Source organism: Xyrauchen texanus, chromosome 8 (genome assembly GCF_025860055.1).
Source record: "Xyrauchen texanus isolate HMW12.3.18 chromosome 8, RBS_HiC_50CHRs, whole genome shotgun sequence".
NCBI classification, from domain to species: Eukaryota; Metazoa; Chordata; class Actinopteri; order Cypriniformes; family Catostomidae; genus Xyrauchen; species Xyrauchen texanus.
This window is the reverse complement of record NC_068283.1, coordinates 35277624-35293926: the sequence shown is the minus strand read 5'-3', so window position 1 is coordinate 35293926 and position 16303 is coordinate 35277624. Positions and strand designations below refer to the sequence as shown.

The window sequence follows — 16303 nt, the reverse complement described above, 5'->3', positions numbered from 1 at the left end:
CAAGAGTTGCAAAACAAACAAACAAAAGATTCATTTACAGTATAATTTTGATGTTTTATTTGTTTATACCTTATCATTTGTTGCATATATTTAATTTCTTAGTTACTGATTTTCCAATGTTTTTAAAGTTTGTTTCTGTTATCCTCACAAACAAATAAGATATCCACCACAACCACAAATGTTAAAGATAGACCCACTTCTGCCCCTCAAAGAGGGTCCACAGTCTCAAGCATCCCCAGCAAAAGCGCTCTTCCACCTCAACTCCATGTCGTTTTAACAGTCCAGGCTCTCTAAATGTTATTAAAAGGCCCACCAGTGCAGGATCCACGGAGTCCAATGTCACTGTAAGCCACTGCCCATCCCTAACCATTGGCCTGTAGACCTTAACATAAAAGCTGTTATCCTGTATGAAAAAGCCTAATGTCAGTGGTCTTGGTTAGTGACAAGAGTAATCAATTTCAGTTGGGTAGGTCATAGCCCCCAAATATGAGGCCTCCATGAGATGTAAAGTAAATGAGACACTACACAACATCAGCACTCTTATTGTCAGGGTTCCAAAACATATCAAGTGAACTTGCATCTCAATTGATCATATTTTGAGTCAAACCTTTAAAAAGAGCCTTCCACATAAACAATGCATTTACTATCAGCTGATTCTTGCTTTGGTTGTCCAAATTTAGGCTGGAGATGCCAAGACGAAGACAGCAGGTGCCAAACCCCAAGGAGTAGGTGCCAAAATTCCTGGTAAGTGTTTTTTAGCTGCCCCTATAGTAATATAAATCTATTGAAATGGCAAGTTAATATTTAATCATATTTTGTAATATTTAGTCAATATTAGTCATTTAACTGTTCATTTTCTTACCAATCAAGTTTACAAGTACCTTTAGGAAATGCGGTCCTCACAATTTACAACTAATTTATAATTTTTATCGCACACTCCGGTATTCAATTTATCTTTATGCAAATGACACAATTGAGGTTATAAAATGTGGATTTTCTATAGTTTAGTGCATTTGAATACCCAAAATTCCCATCTGCAAATGCCTTCCCACCCTTCCACTGAGTACCACTTTACTAGTGACTAAAGTTCACAATATCTACCTGCTAGAAATGGGCTGTAAAACCCCAAGGGCATGCTTCTCTCTTTATAGTCCCCTAAATGTGTCTGATATTGTACCACATTGATTTGATTTGTGTGATTCAGCTGCTTCACTGATGGAGCAGCGAAAGGCAGGACCAGGGTCCATTGAAAGAGGTAAAAATACCTCTTTTGTGTGGGAGCCAATAATTTTACTGTAAAAGATTGCTGTTTCCTATATCACAAATCTGCATTGCTGAAAAAACAAAAAAAATTGCAGCAGAAAACTCCATGAAAGCTTCTAATTATTAACATGCAAAATTAACATAAGCAAGAGGCTCATTAAAAAATTGTGGGTATCATAAAGATTCATTTAGAAATGAGAGTAAAGAAACAAAAACAATTAGTCAATTATTTTTACATTTATTGATCGGTTTTAAAATTAATTAGTTTAAAAAATAACATACTATCCTATTATTTTTATTTCTAAGCTGACTCACCTAAAACTCCAGATTGTAGTGGATGCAGCAGTCCAGCCAGTCGGTCCTCCACACCTGGACAACAGGTGAAGAAAGTTGCGGTGGTGCGCACCCCACCCAAATCACCTGGCTCGCTGAGATCCCGCACCCCCATTGCCCCCGTTGCACCCATGCCTGACCTGAAGGGCGTCAAGTCCAAGATCGGCTCCACTGAGAACCTCAAATATCAGCCTGGAGGCGGGAAGGTAACGATGACTCAAGATTGACAAAACTTTTTAAAACTGGCCAAAACAAACATATGATGTCTGAAAATTCAAATTCAAACATTAAAATTGCAGTTGAAATGCCCAGATGGGAATGTTTACTGTAAGGCGTCTGGGCAGGTGTTTTTACCAAAACAGCTTGCGAGAAAAAGAATGTAAGGCCTTTTCTCATAAGGCCTTGAGTGGAGATTTTTAAAGTATTTTAGGCTCTTAAAGATACTAGCACTATTATTTTTGTCACAAATTACGATTCTTCAGGCTCAGCCATTCAGCCATCAACTGAACAAAACTGAACTGCAGCCAGTCTTTGGTTGTCCTAACAATAAACCAAACCTCTTTGCAGAACCTGGGATCAGCACCACACCACAATGCACCACGTTTACACTTTCTTGACTTTCCTTTTCTAGGTGTCTATTGTTCATAAGAGGATCAACTTGTCTAATGTTCAGTCTAGATGTGGATCCAAAGACAATATCAAGCATGTTTCCGGAGGTGGTAATGTGAGTAACTGGTAGGGTTAGAACTCCTCGCTCAGAAGTCTAGTGTGGTTACCTTTACCAGTAAATGCATATTTTCAAATTCTGTCAGTTATTTACTTCCCATCATGTCGTTCCAAACCGGCAGTTCTTTCTTCCTGGAAACACAATAGAATTTTTCTTAACAGGGTTAATTTGCTGACAAAAAAGTTCAAAAACAGTAAAAGTAATCGATATGACTCGTGCACTTTATTCCAAGTCTTCTTATGCCGTACGATCACTGTGCAATGGACACAATCGAATTTAAGTCATTATTCACTCTCTAATCAAATCATTAATAAAGTGCTTAAATGAAAAGTGGCTACTACGTCGATATTATCAAACATAATTGGTTCTCATCGTGTCCCATGACCAAAGGTCATTATGACATCATGTTGTTTCACTGGGGTCATGATTTTTTGCATTAAGGTGGATAAAAATCTGCAAACACTCTTTAAAATTAACCTTTTGTGTTCCATGAAATATAGAAAGGTATATGGTTTGGGGCAATAATGGAGTGAGTAAGTAATTAAAGAATTTAAATGTTTTACTGAACGATCCCTTTAATTATTAGCATTGATATTGACATGCAAAACTGCAGTCCCTTTTTGACACTGTTTGCATTGGCATATGGTCTGGAAACACACTTAGTTCACTAGTTAGCTCTAGATAGGGACCAGAAGTGTTAGAAGTGTTACATTTTTTTTATTATCGTACATTTTTTTAATATATAAATATATTACTGTACATTTCCAGTGTTTTCTGATGGAAAATAGGACCTTCTTCAGGCATTAATAATGTATATGGAATTTGCTGTTAAATAATGTAAATAGTGTAAATTGGAGCAGTTCCCTCAGGATATGCCTCATTCATATTTAAGTTACATCCGATGAAGAATAATACAATAGACAACACTCAATGTAGCACTATATTGAAATGATCAAAAATGAATCATTTAATCACCTCAAGCTTTGACCATGTCTGTTGCTCATTTCTAAGAGACCATTTGAAATACTTAAAACTTTCAAAGACAGTTCTGCAATGTCAGTTGTAACATCTTTTAACTAATTAAATTAATAGATATAAATTAAAAACAAAATTCATTTTGAATCAGAAAAATAAAACCATAATTTTAATTTACAGGTTTCAAGTTTTATTTCCTTTTCTTTTTTTGTTACAAATATTCTTGAAACGTAACTTAAAAGAGGGCATTTTCATTTATGTTTCTATTTTCAGATTCAGTATATATATTCACAGTATATACTCTGCCTATCTATCTATCTCTGTCTGTCTGTCTGTCTGTCTCTCTCTCTCTCTCTCTCTCTCTCTCTCTCTCTCTCTCTCTCTCTCTCTATATATATATATATATACATACATTTAAACTCAGTTTTTCACAATTCCTGACATTTAATCATAAAAAACATTCCCTGTCTTAGGTCAGTTAGGATCACTACTTTATTATAAGAATGTGAGATGTCAGAATAATAGTAGAGAGAATTATTTATTTCAGTTTTTATTTTTTCATCGCATTCCCAATGGGTCAGAAGTTTACATACACTTTGTTAGTATTTAGTAGCATTGCCTTTAAATTGTTTAATTTGGGTCAAACCTTTTGGGCAGCCTTCCACAAGCTTCTCACAATAAGTTGTTGGAATTTTGGCCCATTTCTATAGACAACTGGTTTAACGGAGTCAGTTTTGTAGGCCTCCTTGCTCCCACACGCTTTTTCAGTTCTGCCCACAAATGTTCTATTGGATTGAGGTCAGGGCTTTGTGATGGCCACTCCAATACCTTGAATTTGTTGTCCTTAAGCCATTTACCACAACTTTGGAGGTTTGCTTGGGGTCATGTTCCATTTGGAAGACCCATTTGTGACTGAGTTTCAGCATCCTGGTTGATGTCTTGAGATGTTGCTTCAGTTTATCCACATAATTTTCCTTCCTCATGATGCCATCTATTTTGTGAAGCGCACCAGTCCCTCCTGCAGCAAAGCACCCCCACAACATCATGCTTCTGCCCCCACGCTTCACGGTTGGGATGGTGTTCTTCGGCTGGCAAGCCTCACCCTTTTTCCTCCCAACAAAACATAATGGTCATTATGGTAGTTCCAAAACAGTTCCATTTTTGTTTCATCAAACCAGAGGACATTTCTCCAAAAACTAAGATATTTGTCCCCATGTTCACTTGCAAACTGTAGTCTGGCTTTGGAGTCTGGAGCAGTGGCTTCTTCGTGGCTGAGCAGCCTTTCAGGTTATGCCGATATAGGGCTTGTTTTACTGTGGATGTAGATACTCGTCTACCTGTTTCCTCCAGCATCTTCACAAGGGCTTTTGCTGTTGTTCTGGGATTAATTTGCACTTTTCGCACCAAACTACATTAATTTCTATGAGACAGAATGTGTCACTGTAGAAGGTTCTAAGCGTGGAAGTCAAGAAGAAAGTGGGAGCCGGTGTTGCAGTCCACGTGAATTATCTTTTATTCTCAGGGCTTTAACTCAAAATATGTTCTCCAGCAAGTATTTCAGTTTACACACACACAGCTTCAATGATAACAGTCTTCATAAACTTAATAAATAATCAAAACAGCTTTTCAGAGTACAGCTTTGGTGTGTGAATGTGCATCTCGGACTCTCTCCCAGTCTGGCATTCCGCCGGCCTTTTAAAGCCCATCTCTGCTGTCACTGAAATTAGACACAGGTGTTTAGAGCCAATAATCACCAGTTGATGGCTCTTACCTTTTCCTATGTCCCCACTGACAGACACACAACCACGTCTCCTTCATGAGCGGTATGATGGCCGTGTGGTCCCATAGTGTTTATATTTGTGTACTATTGTTAGTACAGATGAACGTGGTACCTTCAGTCATTTGGAAATTGCTTCCAAGGATGAATCAGACTTGTGGAGGTCCACAATTGTTTTATACTGTATGTTCTTGGCTAATTTCTTTTGATTTTCCCATGATGTCAAGCAAAGATAAAGAGTTTGAAGGTATTACTTAAAATACATCCACAGGTACATTTCCTGTCAGATGCTAATTGGCTATCTGTCTACAAGCTTGACATAATTTTCTGGAATTTTCCAAGCTGCTTAAAGGCACAGTTAACTAAATGTATTTAAACTTCTGACCCACTGGAATTGATACCAATAGATGCCTCACATATCCTCAGCTGAGAGCTTCATTGAGTTCTACCCAATCAACACCAGTTTCATGTACAACAGTAAAAATGTAAAGAAAAGAAGACTTAAGGGTACAGGCCTCAGTAGAAGAATTGCAAAGAAAAAGTCACTTTTGAAACAGAAAATAAAAAATAAAAGGTTAGAGGGCAAAGAAACACAGACATTAGACAACAGATAATTGGAAAAGAGTGTTATGGATCTTAAACCCATTGAGCTTTTGTGGGATCAGCTAGACTGTAAGGTGTGTGTGAGACGTGCCCATATAGACAGCCACATCTATGGGAAGTGCTACAGGAAGTGTGGGGTGAAATTTCAACTGAGTATCTGGACAAACTGACAGCTAGAATGCCAAGGATCTGTAATGCTGTCATTGCTGCACATGGAGGCTATTTTTGAACTCTTTGAAATAGTTTAAGAAGTTCTGACATTTTTTTCAAACTGTAATAGTAATTTTTCAAGACGTATACCATTTTGGTGAATAAAAGTACCAATTTCTTTCCATAAGAGCATATATATATATATATTTATTTATTTTTTATTATTATTATTTATTTATTTTTCTGATTCAAAATACTTTAATCCCTTTTATGATCCCTCCAAATGAAACTTAACACATATACTAATATTCATAGCAGGTAATTACTGTAGCTCTCCATCAACACAAGTCAAGGATCGTCTTCAAGACACCCACTCAGCTGCAAAAGAGGTTTGAGCTTAGTGTGAAATGTATTTCTGCAATATGAATAAAGTCACTGTATTTTAGACAAAGAATTATTTAATGTGCAGATCATGAACTGAAAGTGCTAAACTTACATTTTGAAGCTCCACAACAGCTGCTTCTTCTGTTGGATCCTAATCATGGATTTAAAAATCAGCAATTAACTTTTTATAACTAAAATAATTTAACTAAATGCATTAAATTAAATTGTATTAACTAAATTATAACTTCATTTTTTTAATTTTACAAAATACAATCGCAATAATAATACTTTCTAGTTGTAGAAGTTGTTGACTACATTTTACACAGTAGTCAATGAGAACTTGCAATTGAACTCAAATAGCATATGACCTTTTTTTAAATCTCTAACTGACATCAAGACTCTTTGTTGACTTCTATTTTGATCACATCTGCAAGACGTGACTTCTAAAAACACACCATTACAATGATTAACTGCCTTGGATGGATTTATCTACAGTGTTCTAGGAGTGACGGAACTGCAACTCTGTACATATCATAAGTAGTGCGTCTCCACAATTCGGTGAGATGTTTGAGGTGTTCGCAAGTTTCACAAAACATCATCGAATACAGTTAATGGGAAACTAATGGGACAGTAGATTATGGACTTCTGAAGCAGCAAAACAAGTGGGTATATGGAGCGTATATGCACATTTTTATCCTTAGAAGTCATTATATGCAAACAGCCCTGGGAAAAAAGTAAGCATATGGCATATATGTGTGTATAGTCCCGACTACACCACTGCTGTGTTTCAGCATGATTCATATGACGATATCCAGAATAAACTTCAAGGAATAAGGTGTAGCTTGTTGACCTCTTGAAACTGAGCATGTGCATTATTACAGTGCTTGCAAAGTGAGCGCTGTACTGAGATCCCTCTTATTTATACCTCTTACACATTTCTGCAACCACCTACATTTCTGGATTCTATTCTTAAGAAATCTACAATCAAAGATTTAAAATCCCACATTGACTTACACTTAAATAATGTTTGATATTCAAATTCAAACTGTGATGATGTCATAAACCGGTTTCCCACATCAGGTTATTTTAAATTTGTGTTGGGAAAAGTCATGGAAATCTCTATAGTGAAAATGCATTTTTGTTATACTCTGCTCTAAAACATTTAATCGTCTAGAAAATGCTCGTGTGAAATAAAATTATATTTATAAATTTAAAAAAGCAATAGCGATGTCCAATTTGTAAATCATTCTTTTGAGTTGGTTCTTTTCAATGAATCCGGCAGACTGATTTACAAATTGGTTTGAATGATTCATAAGCAATTATCATGCTGAATTTGAATCATGTAATGGAATTTAATTGGTTAATATGTGTGGGAACCCTGCATAATGGACTGCCAGCTTCAGCAGCGAATGTCAGATTGGTCTCCTTACCTCTGCCATTCCTTTGGTTTTCTCTCTTTTTCTGGATAATTGTTACCATAAATGAAAACTATTCTTTCACTGCTTTGCAAGCACTGGTATTTCCTTCAGATGCAAATCTAGTTATATCTGAATTTTGTCTGAGACGCTGTAAATCAGATATAACATGTCCCGTTTCTTCCCGGGGCAGCCTCTTGTTCTCTTGGTCCTTTTACTAGAAGATGTGCATATATCATTGAGCGATGAAACAAATCAGCAGCTGGGACAGAGAGAAATATTTCTATGCCTTACACAAATCTTGTTTAATTAGATTTTTTGTGACTATTTGACACACAAATTGAATCTTAAAAAAAAAACCTTTAAGACTTTCAAACTTCCTTGGCTCTGTACATAACGTTTCCTTATTTGACATTATTATTGCTCTCTGTATGATTCTATGTCAGTGCAAATTCGTTTCCTCTGTCCAGTGTTGGGTGTAATGCATTACTAAGTAATGAATTACTTTTTTAGAGTAACTTACCCAACACCGCCTCTGTCTCATAACCCCTGATGTTGCAATTAATCCGTTTTCCTACTCAAGATCATCAGCCATGAAGAAAGCTTCATAAATGCTCTTCAGGTGCCTGAGCATGTGGTTCATTTATGAATGTATTTTTTCAAAAGCGAAGTGCTCATCATGTTCTGGGTGATGTCAAGCTTTCTTTTCCTAATTCTTTAGGTTCAGATCGTGCACAAGAAGATCGACTTAAGCAACGTCCAATCAAAGTGCGACTCCAAGGCCAACATTCGTCACAAACCAGGTGAGACACGTGTCAGCAGGTCAAATCTGGTAGCTTCACAAGCACTGTATAAAAAAAGGCATGCTACTGCAAATATGACAACCGGCAACTTAGACTTAAATTTTGTACTCCTTATTTACTTTAATGATTTGGAAGAATCACCTCCTGTAAAGAGAAATCATCTGACAATTTATGCATTATTACATGAAGTTGTGTCTGGGTTAACTGAGAGCGGACCCTTAGGCAGATTTTTGACAACCCTAGGATTAGATAATATCACTCTGAGTCCACTTATAACAGGGGATAGAAGGTTTGGTTTATGCACAATTAACAGAGTTGTGTGTTATTGTTATTTGTATTTTAGGAGGTGGAAATGTGGAGATCAAATCTGAGAAGTTGGAATTCAAAGCCCACTCAAAAGTTGGATCTCTTGGCAACATTGGACATGTTCCTGGAGGTGGCCAAAAAAGGGTAACTTTTAATGATGAGAATATAAAAATCAGCAAAATATGTTGATGCATTTTAAATTTAAGGCAACTATGTATTATTTGATATGCACTAAAGTTTCCTTTCCTTTTAACTGGAAATTAAGATCTTGCTTTGTTCAGCATGTCTCTTCCTGCTTGGCAGACTTCAATGTCCTGCTTTTGCACAGAATTTTGCCAACTTATTTTAAGTTGCCTTTTAGACTGGACACGGGTTGGTAAAGCACCATAATCTATAGTTCTGTTATGCAGAGTTCATTATTTATTAGCCCAAAGCCCATTAAAGGGATAGTTCACCAAAAAATAAAAATTCTCATCATTTACTCACCCTCATGCATCCCAGATGCATATTACTTTCTTTTTCAGCAAAACACAAAGGAAGATGTATAGAAGAATATCTCAGCTCTGTTGGTCCATACAATACAAGTGAATGGTGACCAGAACTTTGAAGGTCCAAAAAGCACATAAAGGCAGCATAAAAGTAATCCAAATGACTCCAGTGGTTAAATCCATGTCTTCAGAAGCGATATGATAGGTGTGGGTAAAAAACAGGTCAATAGTCAAGTACTTTGTTTTACTATAAATTCTCCTCTCTGCCCAGTTGGTGGTGATATGCATGAAGAATGTGAATATTTTAGGGGAAAAAAGGACTTCTGACCCACACCTATCATATCCCTTCTGAAGACATGGCTTTAACCACTGGAGTCATATGGATTAATTTTATGCTGCCTTTATGTGCTTTTTGGACCTTCAAAGTTCTGGTCACTATTCACTTGCATTGAATGGATTGAATATAACACACAGGAATCACTATTCAGTCAGGAAGATCTTATATAGTATATACAATAAATGAAATATGTACAGCACAGGATTTGATGGGAGAAAGAACAGCAGTTTGGTGCCTTGCTCGCCTTCCTCTTCTCTCTCTCTTTTGAGGACATTTTCAGGATCACTTCACCCTCTAATGCTCCCTTGTACTTAGTTCCTTGTTCTTTTTCATCATACCTGCAGCAACGTTTTTCTCATGTTTCTCTTTTTTTATCAAACATAAGCCTTATTCTAAAACTGCTGGCTGAGCGCTTTTGATTTCATGCATTCACATTTAGAATGAAGTAGGATTGCTGATATAAGAACTAATAACAATATATAAGAAGTTATATGCAATCGTCAAACTGGTTCCTAGATCACCTTTAAAGACACTTTAAATACAGACGGGTAATATCAAGAGTGTTTATGTTGAACCAAATTAGCCCCTTTTGGCAATGACCTCAGGTATGATGTAATTACATCATGAGCTGCATTTTTTTTAATCAAATGATTTTCAAATCAGTCAGAATAACAGTTGTTATAAATGTCAATATTCAACATTCATATTTGTTCCGAAGAAGTGTCATTTAGTTAATCCAATTGAAAGGTTGAATTGCCTGTAAGGGAAAACTTTGGGAGTAAAACTTTAAGGGGCTTTTCAGTCCGGAGCCCTGGATTTAATTGCAGTTACACTAAAGAATAAAAGTTATGTAAAACAGAGCACATGAATGTACTTTAGTCTCAGGAAATCAATTATAGAGCAGAACTCTTACTTTGAGACCGATGAGAAGTACAGATCCTTGTCTATTTTCCTGTGTCTGAAGCCTGGCTCATCCCTTCTCCCAATAGTCTCTCTGACATGAGTGTGTAGACGATTTCTTTTTTCTCATGTCTATTATATTTATTTCTCCTTTCATATCCTCCCCCTTTTCAAAATTTGCATTGACCCCAACCCATTTTGTTTTGTTTACCCATAACCTGCTGTGAATTATCTGGCCTCCATGCTGTAGAGGGAGAAGGGGAAGGAAGCAGAGCCACAGGCAGCTAAAGCTTCCTCTAATGGGGATGCTGTTCAATCAAATGATGGCGACATGCCCTTTGAGCTTCCCTCCTCTGAAGGGATCAGTCTGGTTAAGTCAGAGGGCCAGTGTAAGTATATAAATGGAATTGTGAATCATGTATCAGTTTAGATGATCTCTCCATTACTTACAGTATATAGGCATATTTGTTCAACAGCAAATGTAATGTATTTCTGTGCATTATTTTTGTTTGTTTGTTTCTTTAAGCCGTGCTAACTATGGCTATTTTCCAACCTGGTCTCATAGTGAAAACCTGACTCTATCTACATTTTTGCACAACTTGTTATACATGTCTCCAGGTACAATTCTCTGCAGTTTCCAGGTGAAATGAACACTAGTGTTCAACTGTGTGTTTTATTCACTTTCACTCAAATCATGACTTTAATGGCTGATTATGACTTTATAAGTACTTGTTTTTCTTTCCATTACTCAGACCCTGTTATTTTATGATATTGACTCACTTTTACTCAAACGCATCTTCTGAAAAATTATATATTTTAAATGCTTGAATTACACACCAACATACATATATGCACCTCCATCATGATTAGCTGGTGCGGTAGTTCACCTCATAAAGTGTTGGACTTAAATTCGGAGGACCGTGATTCAAGTCCGTCCATGAACTCAAGCTGACATGTGACAGTCATAGAAGTGACATGAAATGTTGGGGTTGCTTCAGAATATTTGATTTTCCTTTTGGCTCTGCATTTAAATACACTAATGATTAAATTTAGGCATAGATATGGTCAGGATGTCTTTTTTCTAATGTCTTATTTATATTTTAGAACACTTATGGTTGGGTTTAGGCGTTGATTAGGTAAGGATGTATTTTTTAATGTCTCATTTTTAGCATTGGTTAGGTTCAGGCAAAAGTTTTAGAGTATCTAACTTTCACCTTAAAACAACATGTCTAAATACAACACCATTTTACTCGCTTTTGGCGCCCACAGCTGGACATTTCACTGGAAAACTGCAGCCAAACATGTATTATAGCATATACATATTGAATTGCAAAAATGTTGTCAAAGTTGTAGGGGCAAAAAAAAAAATATATAAAAAAAAAAAAAATATATATATATATATATATATATATATATATATATATATATATATATATATATATATTTAAGATGGAATTTTTGGGGGAGATTTAAATTTGGATTTGTTAAATCCTTTACAAATGTGTCAATGATTTGTTTTTTCCTTCTGTGCACTAGTAAGCACAACTTTTCCATAAAGTTCCACTAGAGGGCACCTTCACAATATGGTCCACACAAGACCTAATAATAGACATTAAGGAAAAGTTTACCCCAACATGAATATTATGTCACTAATTATTCACCCTCTTGACTTTCCATACATGAATGCTCAAGTATTATTGTGTGGATCACAAAAGTAGAATGTTTGAAGAATTTTTTCGCAGCTGTTTGGTGTCATTTTGTCCTTTATGGGTGCTTGACAGCCCTGTAAGGGATAATCTACAGTCAGACCCTCTTCCTTATTTTGGGAAAAAAAGACAAAAAAAAAACAACAACAAAAACAACTGTGCGATTGCACATTCTCCCACTTATTACATAGCTACCTACCAAATAAATAAATAAATGGACATTAAATATTGATTTACACTGAAATTATTTTATTTTGTGACAAGAAAGAGACTGTGGAGTCTCCTGAAACAGCTAAATTCGGGTTTCGAGTTCTGTTGGTGTTTTTACTGCAAAAATGATTGTCCGACTGCTCATTATCCTGCTTATTACATAGCTATTTTTGAAATAAAATACATTGAAAGAAAATATTGATTTAAATCATTAAATCAAATCTATTTTAATCATCTTATCAGCTTACTTGTAGAGATTACAGAGTGATATGACAAGAAGGAAATGGCTCACACTACCCATATACCAAGTGAAACGTCTCTTTATGCCAGGATGTGCGGTCATGATTCAGAAATATCAGACTGCTGGATCCGTGATGGACTAATCAGAAGTTAGGATTCCCGGTCTTTGTAATGATTGCATGTCTTTGTATAGCAAGAGCTGCATTAAGATTCTCCCAAATTAATTTCTATTGCGCTCCACAGAAAAAAAAAAAAAAAAAAAAAATATATATATATATATATATATATATATATATATATATATATATATACACACAGGTTTGGAAAGAACAATAGGATAGGTCAATAATATATTTGTATTTTTGTGGGGTTAAAAATTACTTTGAAATGCTGCATCTAATCTGTAGTTATTCATATGGATTATCCAACTAAATAGAAATTCCACCCTTCCACCCTTTAGATTGAGAGCCACAAGCTAAATTTCCGAGAGCAAGCCAAAGCACGCACTGACCACGGCGCTGAGATCGTGTACCAGTCCCCCAACATGGGCTCCATGGACGGATCGCCTCGCCGCCTCAGCAACGTGTCTTCCTCGGGCAGCATCAACATGACCGACTCACCGCAACTGTCCACACTAGCTGACCAGGTGTCTGCCTCCCTCGCTAAACAAGGCCTGTAAGCTCCGCCCTCCCCCAAAAAGGTCAACAGAACAAAATGAGTCAGCAATTGACCAAAAAAAAAAAGAAAAATTTAAAAATATCTCCTTCAGTACTTTCAAATAAGGTGTTGTCGGATTCTCCTAACTAAAGGTTTTCCCAGCAGCTTGTCTGCTCATGAAATCATTTTTGCCCCCTGGTTCCGAGGGACTCGCATTGTTTATGTTATTGGCTTAGTATCCATCATAAAAACAAAAATGGCAAAGTTTAAAAAGAGCTGGTGGTGTATTGATTCAAATGGTCATTTACAGCACTGAGTAGCCTAATATTTTTTTTTTAATTGCCCTGAAAGAAAGAAAACGACATTAGCTTTCAAAGCTATGTTTGCTTTGTTGCCTTATTGTGAATGTTTTCTGTATATTTATTTACCATATATTTTGCACACCTGTTTTAAAAGGTAAACGTGTTACATGGTTTGGAAGGGTGCAGATAATGATAATGGCTATGAACTTGTTAGTACAGGAACATTTTCAAATGCTCTCTTGTAAAAAATGACTTGACTCTGGCATTATATCATCAGGTTATTGCAAACACACGCATTTAAGATTGATAGAGGCCTACTATTTAACACAAATGCATCAGCGGACCCTTCAGACAAAGTGCATGCTACTGTTCTTCATTGAATTAAAGATCAAATAAATGACATGCATTTTGCAGCATTAAGACAGTAAAGATCTGCTTTGAACTATTCAGATTGGATCAGGCTGCTTCACCAAAAATCTTGCCACTAATATTTGCCTGTTAGTTAATATATTCAGGTTATAAAGCATATTTTCCAGGCCCATGATATTCAGTCTTGCCACAATTTCACAGGTAGTTCCATTGCTAAATAAAATGCCTTTGCTTGGCCTCAATTGACTGTTTTGAAGTAGAAAGCAGTGTCAATCAGTCAGATAATTGAAAACATGAATTGGTTTCAATCATTCAACCAATATCACTGGTACAGCCACACTATTTTTTGCTTAACTTGTTATAACCAAATGGTAATGATGTTTCTGATGGATTTCCACCTCTGCATATCATACACAGTCCCAAAGAATGTGTGAATGGACCAGTGCAGTTGATATGAGAGGATCTCATAGTTCTCAATAAAATATCTGTAATGTCATTTTGAGAAATCGTATATTGAGATGGCTGAAAAGTGCCTCCTAGTGTTGATCAGTACATTTCTGAAAACTGTCTGTGCTTTAGATATTCCCTTTGATCTAAAAGAAAATGTATATCATGCACAGCAGCGTAGAGCTGTAACATTTGGCGTGAAATATGACACTGGACATTTCATAGGGCCGACTCCCTCAGAACTAATGCCTTCAATATACTCACCAGTCCAAACCACAAAGCTAACACACTACACATTCCCTGCATGCAATAGACTTCACCATGGTTATGAATATAGTAACTCACAAATTCCCTGTTCAACTCTTTAGAAAAAGTCCTTTACATTTATTCTGAAAGAAATAATGAAAAAGAAAGAACAAAGCTACCTGCAAAAATCCAGGTTTATGTTGCACTCTTTTTCTTAGTAGTATTGTGTGGATGATGCAAAAGATGTACGAATGCGTTCAATCTAAATCTTTTTATTTCTTATCCTTCAGTGCATTACAGCTTTTTGCACTGACTGAACATGCGACTTTAAATGGGAACTGCCTCTACTCAAATAACCCACACTACTCAAAATGTGTGTATCTTGCATTTCTAAAAAAAAAATAAAGAAGGAAAAAAAAAAGTCTGTCATAGTCACTGAAATTGCATCCATTGATTAGAATCTACAATAACAGCAAAGGACGTGCCTAGAGCCAAATAGGTCTACTGTAAACTCAACACTGTGGCATCTTGTTTACAGCATGCTGCAACATAAACCTGAGCATTTAAACATGTGGGTTAAGATGAAGAATATACTTACCAGATAAAAAATTAAAAAATGGCTCTGGATGAGGGCTATCTGCAATTCTACCCTTATGCTGTAATCTGTTAAAACCAGTTCTCCCTCCAGTTCATTTCCTGCTTCTGCTCCTTTCATTGCAGTTCTTCATTTTAGCTTGACAGTTGTGATTGTCCTTATCGTAATGTGTTTTATTAATAGGTTTACACTGATACTCCTTGCTGTAAACATGAATTTGGAAATAAAGTCCGTATTAAACTGCTCTCAGTCCCCTTTGTCTGTAAGTCTGATTTACTTGTCTTGGGTAACTTTTTTTTTTTTTTTTTCCTGACATTTACAGTTGAATGGACATTGTGCTGTCAACACTGGATGAATATTAAAAGGAATAGTTCCTTCAGACGCAATCTAATTGATTTTCAGTGAGAACATACCAAACTGTAACACCTTATTCACTGTACTTTTTGCCAGCAACCTTCTGTTCACCAGTTATGTACTTCAGCCCACTACGTCTCCACCACTTCTTGCTGGGAAATGTAAATGTAGGAGTATGTGTAAGGTTTCTGTGGGCCTCCAAATAAATACAAAAACTCTATGAATGTGGCATGAGACTCTCGTGATACTTTCCTCAGCTGGACGGTTCCTTTCTAATAACATAGCTTCCTCATAGGAGCAAATCGGTTCACTAAATCTTGGTAATGCCTCTCCAGCAGCTTTCCTGAGTCATGCAAGTACAGCTCCTACTTTCTGAATGGGGAAAGACCAGGATCCTCCAAGACTATTGCATAAGACAAATCACCAATCAAATCTTGAAAAGTGCATCAAAAATATTCAGGCTTAACTTCCCATTCAAAAGCTGCCATTTAGATTGAAGCAATTTCTTCCATTTAATATTCATCAAGTGGTCTGTCTTCTTATACCATTACCCAACACGGCCCTATGTCTGACACGTACCTACAGTAATTAGATATCAGATACATTTGTAATCATGACCCTTCTGTTTGGAGCCCCTGAACATTTGAGTATTTTAGATTTAAATTCAAACTTGTAAACCATTTGATATGTGAGAGACAGTAAATATAGGCTCCCTT

The 16303-nt window shown here is 36.3% G+C and overlaps 1 protein-coding gene across 8 annotated transcripts in view; it reads left to right on the top strand.

Annotated features, from left to right (window-relative positions):
* Window positions 1-15604, top strand: part of LOC127648488 (microtubule-associated protein tau-like) — a 50343-nt gene extending 34739 nt beyond the window's left edge. For 2 of the 8 annotated variants that reach the window (XM_052133194.1, XM_052133195.1), the window contains exons 7-12: window positions 681-744; window positions 1205-1255; window positions 1570-1802; window positions 8349-8430; window positions 8774-8880; window positions 13078-15604. In XM_052133194.1, coding sequence (XP_051989154.1) covers window positions 681-744; window positions 1205-1255; window positions 1570-1802; window positions 8349-8430; window positions 8774-8880; window positions 13078-13296 — 756 coding nt within the window. In that variant the 3' untranslated portion in view covers window positions 13297-15604. Of the gene's footprint in view, window positions 1-680; window positions 745-1204; window positions 1256-1569; window positions 1803-8348; window positions 8431-8773; window positions 8881-10711; window positions 10851-13077 lie in introns of all 8 variants that reach the window. The other 6 variants (XM_052133196.1, XM_052133193.1, XM_052133200.1 and 3 more) reach the window with 4 other exon arrangements.
* Window positions 15605-16303: the final 699 nt, after the last annotated feature.